Here is a 15,861-nt window from a genome sequence, read left to right on the forward strand (position 1 = left end):
GGCTGGGAGCAGGCCTTCACCATAGAAGGAGAGATCACTGCCCAATATGTTTGCTCTGTGATACTGGATTCTGTCAGTGCCCAGGCAATTACCAAAGGGTCAGATTCTAAAAGCTATTTGAGCATGTGGTGTTGATTTTGATACGTGCTAGGTACCTAAATGCTACTGAAAGATACAATCCTTGGTTGTATTGGTAGGAGCCTGACAGATGCTCAGTCAAGCTTTTCTAATGAAATACCTGCCCTGGGTACAAACTCAGCTGTCTGAACAGAGCTGTGGTTAGGCAGCTGTGGGAGGATTAGTTGGGGATTTAATGACTAGTTAGACACAATTAGCAGCTCCATTAAGTATTGCATCCTGCTGCTTGGTGACTGATGAGCAGCAAATGTGTCTGATAGTTTTTTTTCCTATAAGTACTCCTTGCTTTGCAGGACGTTGCACACTTGGGAACTTATGTCTAGAGCAGGTCAGATGCTAATGGGCGGTGGCCAGTAGCATCTGGGAGCAGGGAAGGACATGCCTTCTGTCAGACCCACTGGGCAGCCCTTTGTGCACAAATGTGGAGCTCCCCAGTGGAGTGGTGGGCAGCAAAAATGTGCTAAGCAGCAGAACTCCAAACTGCAGTCACACTGTCACCTCCAACCCTCCCTGTTCCTCTCAAGCTTTCCTGTTTCTCGTAGGTCTCCATCAACCACACCGTGACTCACTCAGACCAGCAGTCCTTGGAGATTGACAACTACCTGGACTCCTCGGTCCTCGACAGCTCCTTCCCCACCTTTCCTGGGCTCCGGGCAGAGGTAACCTGCTCCATACCTGAAAGCCATACAGGCTGCATGGGTTTGTGGGCTCCCTGCACTGACACAGCATGCATCCAACACTCAGTGTCAGAACTGAAGGTGCTGCTGGCACCACTTCAGATGCCACTGACCAGCACTGGTGGTAGGGGACACCACAGCCCTTTATCTCTCGCCTGCATCTTTGCTCAGGTCAGTCACAGGCACTGAGCACAAGCTGTGTACAGCTACAGCTCTGCATGTGAGAGTATGGTTCTCCTTGCATGCTTGGGCATCATTCTGCTGTAGCAGAACAGGGTCCAGGAGGTGTGGGACCAAGGCTCACAGTGGCTGTGATTCCAGGCTTTCAGTGACCCCTGCTGAAGCAATATAGCAACCTGCTGTTGTAACAGGCGCCAGCAAGTTTCACATGCCTGAAGTACCTCCTCTTCCTCCACAGGCCTTCTCCGAGCAAACCAAAACAGATCTGTTTTTGGAGGACTCCAAAAGGTAAGTAGGCTTCTTGGGTCAGAGCAAGGAGGAATTCAGTGTTGTTTTCTGCTTTGAGTTTCCCACATATTATTTCCTCCTTTCCAGTGCCACAGGCCTGCAGATGTGAAACAGCTTCACAGCTTACATACTGCTCTGGGAGGGAGAATAGGGGGCCATGAAAGTTGCCTGCAAGCAGTGGAGCTCTGATGGCTTGTTTTATAAGTGCTGGTAACTCCTTGTTGCCAAGGGGTGGAAAATAATATCCATCACCACCTTTGTTCTGAACAGTTACCCAAAGCACTCTGCAGGTCTCAGTGCAGCCATGTGCTGGTAGACTGTGGCGGTTCCACTTTCAGACAGGCCTGCCCGCTAGCACAGTTTCCTTTCTCATGCTTCCCTTCTTCATACACACTTGATTGAGCCAGTCCTCTGTTCTCCTGCAGCCTCGTGCGGTGGCCCTCCAGCGAGGCCCTGCTCAGCTGGCCAGATCTCCTCAGTGACCCCTCCATCATGGGCAACACCATTCAGAAGCTGAAGCGAGGCCGGGCCAGCCGTCACCTTGGACTCGAGCCCCCTCTAGCAACTGAGGAGGACAGCTTGTCACTTGGTGTTCATCAGGGACAGCCCAGATATTTCTCTGCCTCAGGTGTGTAGCATTGCTCTGTGCCAGGATCTGAATGTCACGGGGAAGTGCAGGAGGGACAGTCCGGTCCTTGGGAGTCCTGGCTCAGGTTTGGAGGAGTTGGAATAACAGACTGCTACCTGGCTTCAATTTGCAGGGCAGAAAAGGGGGGTTATGTTTTCTGGGGAAATGGGATTTCAGTCTGGGGAAGCAGAAATCGTGACGTGGGTCAGTTTGAAGTGAGTGGGAGCAAGGAGAGGTTCTCCTGGGATCTGAATGTTGCACACAAGCAGTACTTCTTCACTGGCTGCATGGCCACTGTGTGTCTTGAAACGTGTAAGTGTCTGAAAAAGAAGAACTTGGCCCTCCTGTACCAGGAATTTCATGTCAGATTTCACAAACACAAAGTGGGGATAGACAGGAGCTAGAAAACCAGAAGGAAGGGAGAGCTGCTCTGGGGGAGAAGGGCCCTTCTACTCTGTATTGACTGGCTCCATGAGTGTGGCTGAGCCTAAGTGATACAGAACCATCTCAGTGTGTGGGACTGCGTGCTGTTCTCCTCTCAGTGCTCTTTGCTCTGTTTCCCCAGATGAGGATCTGATAAGGCAGATACTGGCAGATGGAGCTAGTGGCATCTCGCATTCCCAGGACCTAGGACCGTACATGAGGGCTGAAACAGATCTGATCTCAGGCCTGTAAGTACTGGGGAGTAGAGTCCCTCCAACAAGGCAGACAGTTTTTCTGCCTGGTCCGGGGCTGCTGTTCTTGCAACAGCCTGCTTACTGCAGAGCCAGCACCAGCTGGGGCAGAGCCTCCACTGCTCACCAGTGCATCCCCTTTGCCTTGGCAGCTCCAGTGTGTTTGGGGAGAAGGTGGAGACGGTCATGATGCAGAAACTGAATGACAAAGGCCAAAGCATGGCAGCCCCTCCCAGGGAAGTGAGCAGATCGGCTAAGTCGACATGGACAGGTACCAGGGCTGCATGGCTGTGCCAACCATCAGCACCAAAGGCAGGGGCGGTGGGCATGGGCAGGGGACTTTGCACATGGCAGCAGCTGGGAGGGATGAGCAGGTAATTAGCAAAGGAGCCTTAGGAGAGGCTGCTCTGAAGCTTGGGTTGTACTTGCTATTTCCTGCCCGAGTTTGAGCAGACCACAGAACACCATTTGTTTTGTTATATATCTCATAACATGCACCCTAGGGAAGCTCAGCCTGATGCTTCTTCAATTACTCTGCAGACATCAGTTCATTCATTCTGCATAAGGATGGAGAGTGAGAGTCTCTGTACATAACCAGAGGGGAAAGAGGCAAATGCCAATGAAAGTTCAAACTGACTAACAAAAAAAAGCAGAGGAGAAGAGATGCTTCCTACTGGGTCGTGCAGCACAACAGCCAGCCAGAGAGTGTTGCACAATGCAGCAGACAAGCTGTCAAGCCTTGTGGAGGGCTGGGTGCCCTGCACAGATCCTGCAGAGAAGCTGTGTCAATTCTCATAGTGTGAGCTCTTGGCTTCTTGAGGCATAGCCTCTCTAGGGCAGGCTGCAGCACAGAAAATTGGACACAGGAGCAGTTCTCCTGGGTCTGTTAAAATCCATCAGTTCATCATGCTTGATGAATGGCTGCTCTATCTTTATGCCAGCAATGGTTTGCATGGGTGGATGAAAGCAGCTGTGCCCAAGCAAGCCCCAAGGCTGAGTAGCTCAGCAGATTGAAGGCCAGCCACTGTGACAGATCTGTGTGGCTTTTCGTGAGTCTTGACAGCAGCACTTCCATTCAGGCTGGGCATTCCCAAATTCCTGGGGCCCTGATGGAAAGTAGGGAACTGACCCCTCTGCCCAAGTCAGGATCCCATCTCCTCCTCCTGCCCATCCTGCTGCCTGCAGGTAGGGGGCTGCTGTTCTGAGGCTGGCTGTGTTTCAATATGCTGCCCTTGTTCCCGCTGAGTGGGTGATGCCTGGGATGATCTCTCCAAACTCACCCAGGACTGGTGGCAAGCTCTCTGCTGGGATGAGGGATGTTCTCAGCCTTTCGTGTGCCTGTTTGTATCCATTTTCAGTGACTCTGTTTTCTCTCCTTCCAGTTGCAGACCAAACATTCAGGAAGCGCTTGCTGCCATCCTGGTGCTCCTATCTGGCTCATGGTATCAGTTTCTTCCTCTTTGCCACCTCCACGGGGGTCTCCGTTTGGATCGGGGTGGGCTTTTCCTCCAGCGTTGCCCTCATGTGGCTTATCTCAGGGATATTCAGCTTTCTGGCATCCTTCTTGGTCTGGGAGCCCCTGAAGGTAAGGAAATCAAAAGGGCTACACAAGCATGTATCTGTACAGGTGCATGTATTAGCCGTAATTAGCATCTTGTCCAGTTACTAATCAAGTTGTATCAGACACTAATTGGACTGAATGCTGTGCAGGGGGAAGGGTAGACATGATAGCAGCATTAGGGGAAGCAGGGCTGGTGGCAGTTTGAGGTAGTCCAGCTGCTCCAAGGCTCTGCCTGCTGTCTGTGGCTGTGCTGGAAGGCAAACAAGAGCTGCTGCCCACGGTGGTTCTGATGGCATGGCTCACTCTGCAGGCCCTGACACTGCTTGTGTCCGCAGGTTCTGCTGGAAGCCCTCTATTTCTCACTGGTTGCCAAGCGCTTGCACCCAGAGGAGGATGATACCTTGGTGGAGCATCCATTTGTTGAGCATGTTTCTGAGAAGATCAGCAAAGTTCGACCCCCACAGGGGTTTGCCCTTTTCCAGGCCAAGGAGGAGGCAAGGAAGGTCAAACTGCTGCACAGGATGCTGAAGGTAAGACATGTTCCTTGATGTCTAGGGTAATTGGCTCCAGCAGTTGAGGTACACCCTTGTTTGGGTTCTCCCAATCCAGCTGTCATCTCCTGAGATAACAGAAGTCTCAGCCTCAATTTTCCCATCTGTAGAAGGCAGACAGTGACATTCATCTTCTCTTTGAAGCTTTGAGAGCTGAGGTGTGTGGGGAGCAGGGCTGTAAGGGGATTGGCTGTACATCCTTGGTTTGGTATGTTTGGGTGTTTGAGGTTAGAGGGCAAAGTTTGCAGCACCAACTTGCACAAGAAAATTCATTAACAGTGTCTTGTGAAACAGAAGACCCCACCTAGGAGCAGAAGTTTCAATTTCTGTAGATTGTCCATTACTTCTCCTCCACACTAGTGGTGGGAATACACAGCTGCTGTAGAGTTGTCAAGTTATTTTTAACTGTATGGTATTTCTTTAAAGGATGGAAACTCCCTTAACTGTTTTTACAAACCAAACTTCCAGCTATAGGAGCTGCTGCAGGGAGGTTGTGCAATGCATATCAACTGAAACATGTGGTGCTGGGCTGGCCTCTTCGAGGAAAAAAAATATAATAAAAATTACTGTTATGTGTCTGTGGTCTGGGTTTCATTTTAATTTGCTTCCCATATGGAAAAAGAAAGACTTGGGGTTCTGATCCTGCTTCATGCCAGCCAGCAATCAGTGGACAGCGTTAATTTGCTGCAGAACCGGGACTGGGACCAGGTCCCACCCTGCTGTTGGCTGCAATCCCTTTCTATTCTGTTTCCAGAATTTCCTGATCTACATGATGTTCTTGCTGGTGATCCTGCTCACCAACTATGGAGATGCCACCCGCAACAGCAGGGCCTTCCTTCTGCAGAGCTCCATCAAGCAGCAACTGGGCAGCAGTGAATTCCTCCGCATCAAGAGGTAACTGTAAAAGTCCTGGGCACTGAGGGGAATGGAATATTGCTTGAAAAACAATAAATTTGCACATGGGCACAGAGTGGCAGTGAGCAGGTCCTTGCCTTTCCCCATGGTTCTACTTCTCACCTGGAGGGCAGAGGGAACTGTGAGGATTGAGAGCTTTAACATATCGGAACTTCAAATACCTCTGCTGTGTGAGTTACAGGTGTTGGTCTTTCTGTATCTGGTCAAAAAGACACAAGTTTGCTCTGTCTACAGAATCTACAACTTAAAATAAGGTTCGGTCATAAACATGGTCATGAGAACCAAAAATAACATCTCTCAGAAATGCAGAGTCTTTCCCTTCTTCTTGCACACATGGTTTAGCTAGGTTAAAATTTCCCAGCTGCATTTCCACATTGCTGTAAACTCCAGCAGAAAGACCCTGGGACAGCTGCCTGGGATTAACCATGCCTTTGAGCCCTTCTCACTACTGATCTCGATTCTCCTGTGCCAGCAGCTTTGGCTTGCCCTTGTCACACAGAATCACAGAAGTTTTGATTCATTGCAGCCTGAATTGGGAATGATTTCACTGAACTCAGAAGGAGAACAGATCCATTCACCTTTAGGTTTTGCCCTCAAATAACAGTTCCCCTTGCCCCACCCCAGCAGAGCTCACGGTGGGTGGAAGTCATGTCCCTGCCTGCTGACAGAGGTGGGAGGAAGGCAGCCCAGTTTACTATCCAAAATGCAGTCCCTTCCAGGTGAAATTCATACTACCAGATCCTTGGTGAGACATGCAGAGAGGCTGCCCTAGCAGAGCTGCCCCAGGAGTTTTGCCTCTCACACCTTTTCCCTCTTGCAGATCAGATCAGTTTTGGGTCTGGATGTCGCAAGTGTTCCTTCCTTACCTCTACAACAACCAGTCGGGTCAGGAGAGCTACAGCACCACACTGGGGGTGGCCCGGCTGCGCCAGCTCCGGCTGCAGGAAGGTATGGGACAATGGCCCAGGGCCTCACTGTCACCTGCTGGGGGGTGGCACTCCCTGGGAGGAGGAAATGGCCGGGACTGGGTGCAGCTAGGGGCTGAGTGAGGCAGGGTAGGTTGTCGAGGCACTTTTCTCATTGCAGCACATGCATCAGTGTGTCTGGTTCTGCTGCCATCAGAGATTAAATGAGGATGGAGAGACTTACACTGAAGAGAGAGGTTCTTGTTGTTTTTGGAGGTGTGACTGAGGACACAGTAATGGAGGGGGCTTGGGAAAAAGGGGGATGCTAAGTGTAAAAGCTCAGCTGTGTGCCCTGCACTGTTTATCTGCATTTGGATGCTGATGGGGGGTGGTGATGTTGGTCTCCTTTCAGCTGAGTGCCAGCTCACTGCACAGGATGTCCTCCACGGGCTGGGCACAGTTGCCAGGAAGAACTGCATCGACTCACACAGCTTCTCCACTGCTGACTATGCAGCTGGCTGGGAACAGGCAGCTGTGAACGTGACAACTACGTGGTCCTATTCACCACCTGACCTCACAGGGTAAGGAGCTGCGCCCGCAGACAAAGCTCTGCCCTGTGTCCTAAAGACATGAGAACTTCTCAGTTGATTTGGTGCCCTGCGTGGTTGCTAGGGGCTGTTCTGTCTCAGTCTCCAGCACTCATTCCATGCTTCCTCTTCCTCTGCAGGGTCTGGTACTGGGGTTACATCTCTTTCTACGATAGCGGTGGTTACATCCAGGAGCTGGGGACTTCACTGGAGGAAGGCAGGGCTCAGCTGAATTACCTTCAGCAGCACAGCTGGATCGACAACATGTAAGTGTGGCAGGGGCAAAGGAAATGTTTTCTATCTCCTGGATTTTTAAGGGGCATTACTGAGACCATCACCAGAGGGACAGAGAATCTAAGACCTTACAAAAATGATGGCACCAAAGCCTGAGGTTGTTGTCCCTGCGTTGTCCCAGGGCCCTGAGCTGTTCTTACCTCCCCAGGAGCCGGGTCATCTTTGTGGAGCTGATGCAGTACAACCCCAGCGTGGACCTGCATGCTGCCATCACCCTCCAGCTGGAGTTCCTGGGTGCAGGCCAGGCTGTCACCACTGTCACCATCAGCCCCTTCCCACTGCTGCGACTCAGCAGTGGTGTCACACTGCAGCTTCTCATGATGGTGAGTGTGGCACTTCCCTTTCAATCGCTGCACAGAGGTGCTTTGGTGGATCAGACTGAACCTTCTGCTGACTGGGCCAGGGCTAGATGCAAGCAGAGCAGTCCTCCCCTGGGCATTGCCACCCTGTCATGGGTGCATTGGATGTGGTCTGGGGAGCTTTGCTGCCGTGACAGGAAGGAGGAGGACAGAGTGATTGAGAGGAAGGCATGGGAAGACTTGCAGAAGTGCACTGCAGATGTAGGATTGCAGAACTCAGCTTAATATATGGGGCTTTTACTGTCCTAGGGTCTCCTGGTGCAGCCCAGTATTGCCCTCTCCCTCCATGACAGCCTCTCCATTTTTCCCCCAGGTCTTTCTCATGATGTTTGTGGTCTACTTTGTGGTGTCTGAGTCACTTTCCATCAAGAAAGAAGGCAGGGCCTACTTCACCCTGTGGGGCAACTATGGTCAGTGGGTCTTCATCCTCCTCACCACCTGCACAGTGGTGGTGCACCTCAGCCAAGCCACCCTGGCTGACCAGCAGTGGCTCAAGTACCTCAACAACCGCAAGGTCTTCACCAACTTCTACCAGGTGGCCTTTCTCAACACGGTCTTCAGCACCTTGGCTGCCTCCCTCCTCTTCCTCCTGATGGTGCAGGTACGGAGAGGGCTGGGTGGATGCAGGATATGGTCAGAGATGTGTCCTCTGCTCCTGTGCCAGGTTGTCATTCCTGCGCAGTCCTGAAGTAAAAAACATGCACATGACTGATTCTGTTGTGCCAGGCACTGATAAATGCAAGGTGGTTCCTGCCACATTCTTCCACATCCATAGCAAGACAGAGGTGCTGGACAGTGTTGTCACACACCCATGTGCACCTCTGCAGCAGCACTCTGAGTCTCTAAAGCCTCTCAGCACCCAGTTCCCTTGGAGAACTGTGGCTGGTGGGATGATTTTGTCCTCAAGGAGCCCTTGGACTAGAATGTCCTCTGTGCTGCCAGAGTTTGCACTTCTCAGATGTGTTTGAAAGACTCTCAGGAACCTTAAGAGAAATGTGTAAAAGGAGGGCTGAGATGGAGGTGTGGGATTTTAAGGCAGGACACTCCCACGTCCTGAGCTCTTAGGCTCTGGTATGGTGCTTGTACAGGACTTAAGGTGTGCTGCCTTCCCATTGCAGGTCTGCATGTGCAGTCTGAGAGCAAGTGGTGCCGCAATGCCCCTTCCTCTGCCAGGGCAGGGAAAACAAGAAAGAGGCTCTGCTGTGCTGGGCAGATCACCTGAGCCTGTTGTAACACCATCCTCTCGTTTGGTCCTAGGCTGCCCAGCAGCTGCGCTTTGTCAGGCAGTGGTCCGTGTTTGGGAAGACTTTTCAGAAGTCCTTGAAGGAGCTGACTGCAGCAGGGCTGGCTTTTGTGGTCCTCATCCTGGCGTACGCACAGCTTGGCTTCCTGGTAATTACCTGCGCTCCCCGTCTTGTCTCACAGAGGGGCTGGTTGGGGGTGAGGCCCAGGATTGTGTGACCCCCTTGTCCCTCACTGTGCTGCAGCTGTCAGCAGATCTCAGCTGGCTCCCAGCACGGGCAGTGCCCAGGCTGTGCCAAGTGTTCAGGGACATGGTGGCTTTGGCCATGCACTGTCTGTGGCCAGTCCCTGTCACAGCTGATTGAGGAGCTGCTCCAAAGAGCTCATGCTTTGCAAGATGGAGTAGTGAGTGTCACGAGATACTGTGCCATCAATGGATCTCTTTTCATCATATCTCCATTGTCTCCTTTGCAGCTTTTCTCCTCTTCCTCGGAGTCCTTCCGCAGCGTTGGCAGCAGCCTCCTGCTGCTCATTGCTATGGTGCGGGGCAGTGTGAGCCTCTGTCCCTACCCGACTGACTCTTCTGGCCTCTACTACCTGTTCTGCACCAGCTACATCATCCTGGAGGTGTGGATCATGCTGAGGCTGTTCACCGTGGTGCTTGTCTACACCTACCGGGAGATGCACTTTGAGCTGTACCGCCCTGCCTTCGAGCCCCAGGACTATGAGATGGTGGAGCTCTTTGTGCGCAGGCTGAAAATGTGGATGGGCTTCAGCAAAGCCAAGGAGGTGAGTGCAGCTTGGGACAAGGGGTCAAGTAGCACATCTTAAGCTGCAGACTTGTATAGGGAAACATCCACTGTCCTTATCCTGCTTTGACTCTGGCTGCTTTCAACTACAGTTGACAGTTGGATGCTTCAGCCCCTCTGGCAGTGGCAGATCCTGGAGGCCAGGAGCTGGTTTAGTGGCAGGGCATTGCAGGGATGTGGGCTGCCAGTTCTCAGTCCCAGCATTTCAGCTGATGTTATTTGAGATCTGTCCCCAGGTCTGAGCTATAGCCTGACCCACCAGGAAAGGCTAATAGCAGCACTGGGGCTATTTGAAGCAGGGCAGATGTTGTGGCACAGCATTCCCATGTGGCAGCTCCTGAAATCACTCTGAGTCCCCTGTCCTCTCCTTCCAGTTTCGCCACAAGGTGAGGTTTGAAGGCATGGAACCACTTCCATCCCGGGACTCCAGCGACTCCAAATCCATCCGGGGCCCCACTCCCAGCGCTGCCTCTGACAGCTCCAGGGCCTCCACCTCCTCCAGCCAGCTGGATGGGCTGAGCCTTGTGCTGAGCACCCGGGACAGCTTGGAAGTGGACGCCGACCTCCAGCGGCTCCTTTCCCTCTTTGAGATGCTGCTAGCCCAATTTGATCGGGTCAACCAGGTGACGGAGGACGTGTACCGCATCGAGCACCAGCTGCAGGGCTCCCAGAGCCGCCGCTCCAAGAGGAGGCACTCTCTGGTGCCGGAGGATGTCTTGAGCAGGTACTGTGCGGGCACTACAGAGCGGGGGCCCTCACCCGAGACCTCCTCCACCACGGACCCGCAGCTCCCACTGTCCTCCCACTCTCCTGGCAGCAGGAGCTCTGTGCCCAGCCGCCTCATCCGTGCCAGCAGAGGCATCAGCGTGGCGGCTTCTGCGCTCCCCCAGCACAAAGCACACAATGCTCTGGCTCCGGCCGTGAAGAAGAAGCGGCCTCTCCGAGCCAAGAATAGGGTCCACCCCACTGTCAAGTAGCTGTGCTTTGGGCATCATGGGGAGCAGTGCCCCTGGGAGGGCAGAGAGAGCCTCGGAAGAGGTTCGTGAAGGCAGGCTGTGCCTGCCAGGCAGGCCTGGAGCCTGGCGAGCTGCTGCCGGTGTATGGGGCTGCTGCCTGCAGCGGGGCTGGTGCAGCCCCCAACCTCCATGCTGTGCCCATTTCCTCACCAGTGGTTTCCAGTACTGAGGGTTCACTGGGAGAGGCTGAGCCTTTCCTCATGGACAGCTGGGGAAGGCTGCACAGGTTGGGGTCAGCGTGCAGAAAATACCGGTTACAGTAAGGCAGTATTAAAAAGTTGTCTCTCTTTTGTCAAACGGCCCCGTCTGCAAATGGACCGCGCAAGGCGGCTGTCACAAGGACACTTTATTGGGGACTGGTGTAGGGTGAGTGGGCCAAGGCTGTCTCCCCTTCCTGCTGGCTGTGCCAGGAGAAAGGGGGAGAGCTGAGCCCTGGCCTTGAAGGTCTGACCTTGGATTTTGCCGACCAGACACACTGTGGAGGAAAGCTACAGGTTTCAAGAAGATATTTAACCTTTTTTTTTTTTAAGCATAAATATATATTGATATAGACAAAATGATATCTATGCCCAGATCAGTTAATTCCAGTATTGGTTCCTTTTATCCTCCAGAAATTGGTATTATTTGTATTTAAAGAAACCCAATATTTAAAACCAATGACATTGCAAGCTGCAGTGAGCTGCCTGCCTGCTGTCCCAGGTGGAGTGCAGATACCGGGGCCGCCTTTGGCTGTCTCCAAGCAGGGGGTGCCACCGTGCTGGCTTCGCTGCGGCCCCCCGCCCCACGCACAGACACCCCACGGTGTGTGTGTGTGCTGCTGGCTGCTTGGCTTTTCTAACCCAAGGAATGTATTGACCTAAGTATATGTATTTCTTTTTGGTTTACTTTTGTTCGTATGTACTGCCCAGCACTTTAAACAATGCTTTCCTCAGCTAACGACGACACATGCGATCTAACAAGAACAGGATAATATATCAGTATAAAGCAGTATTTTTGTTTGTTTGTTTGTTTGCTTAAATCATAAATTGAAATGAGAATGCAATGATAAAGTGAATGCAGCCACCCAGCTGCACCGTTACCTCCCCGCATCTTCATGATGAGAAGCACAAATGCACTGGGGGAGAGAGAGAGAGAAAGAGAGACATCCCAAACCCCCACGGCAGCCACTCCAGGGTCTGTGTTCACTTTGTCATCACCATTTCACATTATGTATAGTGTAAGTAATTTATATGGTGTTTTGTTGTTTTTTTTTTTTTTAAATGTATATATTTTTGTATGTTTGCTATATTTTCATAGCATCGGTAACGTGTTTGAGACATGTAGATAGGAGACAGAATACTATTGTCAGAGTTATTTAAAGGATGTACCAAGTGCTTCTTTCTGGGAATGTCCCATGTATATAAAGGTTCGGGTGTCTGTGTGCATGTGGTGCGTGTGCTCTCGAGGTGGGGCAGTCCCTGCAGGCAGAGCAGAGCACGGTGGGGTACCTTTGGAACGGTACGAGGGCTGAAGGGAGTGAAAGCAGTGCCCCAGGGAGCAGCAGTGTTACTTCAGGGAGTGCCGTGGGTAAGCACAGCACTGCAAGGCCCTGGCCAGCTGCAACAGAGATGTTCAGAAAGCTCCTTGGCAGCTTCGTGCACCTGCCCAAGTCCCTTCCATGGGTGCTCTGGTGGAAATTGCTGTTGAAAAACTTGGTTGCTTGAAGGACAAGAGGCTGTGGAAAGTTGCAGAAGGCTGCAGATAGGCAAAAACAAATGTGTGGAGCCTGAGGGTGAGATGAGATGGAGGTTGGCCTGTTGGTCTCCTTGAAGGTTGGTGAAGGCAGATTTCAGAGCAGGAAGTAGAGCGTGGAGCGGAGAAAACCGCTGTTAGTAACCGAAAGCTTTCCTAAAGGGACAGAAGAGGCAGGCTGAAGAGGTCGCAGAGAAGCGCCTGGAGCTCAGTAGAACTGAGGCACCTGGTCCCTGTATGGCTACAGGCACCCGTTCTCAGCTGCATCCCCAGCACTGTGGGTGGGACAGGCAGAGGGACTGTTCAGGGAGGAGAGCGAACCAAGCAGGTCTTGGAAATCTCTTGCATTGTCAAGAGCCAAAAGAAGGGCTGTCCCAAGAACCACAGTAGAGGGCTCAGCCCCTTCCCCCCAGCGTGGTTTGAATATGTTCAAAAAAATAAAGTTGTTAATAGGAGAAAGAGAGGGGCAGCAGTGAGCAGGGACCCACGTGCTCAGAACGGCCTTGAATAAGCTACAGTGTGGGCTGGACAAGGATGCTCCCCAGTGAGGCACTGGGACTTCCATTCCCCAGTGGCTGTTTCTTACCCCACTTGCTTTGTTTGTGTGCGTGATTGTGAGTTGATGCGCGTGACTTACCAAGTGCTTCTTCTAATCAAAGAGGAGCAGAAACAGGCTAGGACAACTGCCCTACTTCTCACCTTCATTTGAAGTACGGAGAGCAGCTCTGGAACCCACACAATTGTTTCCTGATAAGCCAGACACCTCACTGGGGGCCTGCGTGCTCAGCGGGCACCACAGACAGCTTCCAAGCAATCACAGTTCTCAGTGCAGCATTTATTTGTACAGACTATAGCAACACTCACAGAGTTCCTTCACTGTCACAGCTGAGGTACCACGTAGACACACACTTTGCTGCAGGCAGTTAGCATGGCGTTATACTGGCGGCAGCAACAAACTTGACGTACAGCCCTAACCAATAAGTACTCCTGAATGTATATTTCTGTGTTTGTAGTCACCAAGAGTTGGTTTTTTATTTATTGTCTTAAGTCTCGTAAAGATGCAACAGTATCAAGCTGCTTCGATTAAAAAAAAAACAAAAAAACCACAAAAAACTATCCACTAGTTTAAAAGGGAGTGGGAGGGACCTCTATATAAATGCTTTTTTGTTTTAAAAAACAGATGATTGTGACCAATATGCCAATTGTTACCATCTGGTCAGCATTTACTGCAAAGAAAAATGCCGTATTTTGTAACTGTGGGGATGTTTCTTAAAAAAAATGACAAGGTCAAATAAAAGCTGACTGCTACAGACCGGCTCCATTGCTTTTGTTGCTCTCTCAGCCCCACAGCTGCACAGTGACCCACGCACCGCTACCGGGAAGAGCTCAGCAAAGGCCCAGGGGCACACGGTGCTCACCAGAGCCCATCCCTACCAACCCAGCCTTGTTCCTTTTGGCTGTGACCAGAACTTCACTGGCCTCTCCTGCACAAGACACTCTGATCAGCTGGCCTATTAGGGAAGCTTTGGTCTGTAATTAACTACAACAGCTCGTTACTGAAGGGTCTGCAGCCAACACAAAGGCAAAGTGCCTGCGACATTATTATTTGAGACTTCCCAGGCCAGCAAAAACCCACTGACCATACAAATACTTTATTTCCTTCAGGACTTACGTACGAACACTCAAAACACAACATACACTTAGAGTTCCCAAACAGCCCTGCATCAGTTAGTAGCTTCGCTTTCGCTCCCTTGGCAGTCGCTCTGCAGTTCCATGTGCTGATTGCACTGCATTTAGCTCCACTGCAAGGGCTCTGTAATTACTGTTATCAAAAAGCCACGCTTCCCCTTTACTCACGAAGCAGGAGATAAAGTACTCACAGTGTAGTCCAGCTTACATGATGTCTTCCAGTTTGGTAGTGTAGTGTCTGATGAGCATCTCAGCACAAGGTGGGCTACATAATCCCAATCCACCTGTACACACTTGCACTGAGAGGACCAATGGTTAACTACAACAGCTGAGGTCCCAGGAGGAGATACTGACCTCGTGTGTTAGTGCAATGGGCAAAACTCCTTCAGAGATGATGCTGCAATTGGTGGATATCCTGCAGATGAACCTAGAAATCACACCTGGCCTTAGTCCTCACTGTCAGCCCCAGTGGATCAGAGCAGTTCATCACCAGTGGCCCATGTCTCAGCACTCTGCCATTCTGCTGCTCCACTGAGTCGCTCCCATCTCCCCGCTTTGCATTACTTCTGGCAGCAAAAAGGGCTCACTGACTCAAGGAGACATCATCCTTGGTAATTTAAACAGTTCATCCTGCAGATCACTTGAGAACCTGGATTAAGCCTTACCAGAACTGGCAGGAAGCCTCACTGTCTGTAGAGTTCAAGTGCCGCGAGGCACCGGGGTCTGGAGAGGAGCAGAGATTCTGGGTTGCTTAGAAACAATGGCTGGAGCTTCAATACTTCGTATTTAACTCCCAATAAAGGTGTGACACTTTCCCCAACTCTTGCAACTTCCACCTATGTGATGAAGTGCAGACTATCAGACTTCATCTGCCCCCACCAGACACTGGTGCTGTGGGAGCCCAGAAGAAGGTTCTGCCAAGAAAGTTCCCACCAAGAGATGGAAGCTTTAGAGAAGCTCAAACCAAATAAAAACAAAGCATGCGGAGTTGGTTCTCTTTTGGAGCATCTGCTGGGGATACACAGTCTTCATCAGACAGCAGTGGCAGGTTGGGGCAGCAAAACGTTCAATCCTCCTGGTAAGTAAGGTTCAGTGCCGAGTCCACATGAAAGCAGCACAGTCACCCTGTGTGTGCCAAATCCTTCTCTATGTCCATGCAGCTGCACGGAGTCAGCACGCAGGTGTAACACATTCACTGCCTTACCCATCCCAGAACAGACACACCAACCCGTGGGGACCTACACAAACTCAGTGAAGTCATCAACTGAGGAGATCAGCCGCTTCCTCTGACCGGTCTCGTAGGATGGTGGTGGGTCCTGAGCCATCTGGGGAGAGGGCTTTGTTGGAGCAGATGGGTGCATCTGCAGGGGAAGGCCAGGAGTTTGGTACTGGGTTTCTTCACGTAGCTGAAAGCCAAATGAGAGCAGATGAGCTCCATGTTCTCTGCAACTTTTCACACTCACACTCCATTTGGTCAGAGCAGGACAGGTTACTCAGTACAGCTTTTCCTACATTCTCTACTGCAGCGCTGAGCACAAGCAGATCTGTCTTCAAATATCAGGGCTCCCAGTGCAGTTGCTGCAAGGGGAGCTGTTTGGAAGCTCGCAAGTCCCTACA

At 51.5% G+C, this 15,861-nt stretch overlaps 2 protein-coding genes across 7 annotated transcripts in view; one reads left to right on the top strand and one right to left on the bottom strand.

Moving 5' to 3' along the window:
• Window positions 1–13,865, top strand: part of PKD1 (polycystin 1, transient receptor potential channel interacting) — an 85,727-nt gene extending 71,862 nt beyond the window's left edge. The window contains exons 31-46 of the mRNA XM_042827833.1: window positions 681–797; window positions 1,234–1,283; window positions 1,709–1,911; window positions 2,477–2,582; window positions 2,738–2,856; window positions 3,968–4,170; window positions 4,482–4,676; window positions 5,452–5,591; window positions 6,433–6,560; window positions 6,930–7,098; window positions 7,245–7,370; window positions 7,547–7,721; window positions 8,071–8,358; window positions 9,015–9,149; window positions 9,474–9,788; window positions 10,183–13,865. Coding sequence (XP_042683767.1) covers window positions 681–797; window positions 1,234–1,283; window positions 1,709–1,911; window positions 2,477–2,582; window positions 2,738–2,856; window positions 3,968–4,170; window positions 4,482–4,676; window positions 5,452–5,591; window positions 6,433–6,560; window positions 6,930–7,098; window positions 7,245–7,370; window positions 7,547–7,721; window positions 8,071–8,358; window positions 9,015–9,149; window positions 9,474–9,788; window positions 10,183–10,785 — 3,072 coding nt within the window. The 3' untranslated portion in view covers window positions 10,786–13,865. The remainder of the gene's footprint in view (window positions 1–680; window positions 798–1,233; window positions 1,284–1,708; window positions 1,912–2,476; window positions 2,583–2,737; window positions 2,857–3,967; window positions 4,171–4,481; window positions 4,677–5,451; window positions 5,592–6,432; window positions 6,561–6,929; window positions 7,099–7,244; window positions 7,371–7,546; window positions 7,722–8,070; window positions 8,359–9,014; window positions 9,150–9,473; window positions 9,789–10,182) is intronic.
• TSC2 (TSC complex subunit 2) overlaps window positions 13,554–15,861 on the bottom strand; it is a 31,112-nt gene continuing 28,804 nt past the window's right edge. For all 6 annotated transcript variants that reach the window (XM_042827839.1, XM_042827838.1, XM_042827837.1 and 3 more), the window contains one exon: window positions 13,554–15,650. In XM_042827839.1, coding sequence (XP_042683773.1) covers window positions 15,483–15,650 — 168 coding nt within the window. In that variant the 3' untranslated portion in view covers window positions 13,554–15,482. The remainder of the gene's footprint in view (window positions 15,651–15,861) is intronic.

The sequence above is a fragment of the Centrocercus urophasianus genome, unplaced genomic scaffold, assembly GCF_019232065.1.
Source record: "Centrocercus urophasianus isolate 14NV4802_14NV808 unplaced genomic scaffold, USGS_Curo_1.0 seq_29, whole genome shotgun sequence".
NCBI classification, from domain to species: Eukaryota; Metazoa; Chordata; class Aves; order Galliformes; family Phasianidae; genus Centrocercus; species Centrocercus urophasianus.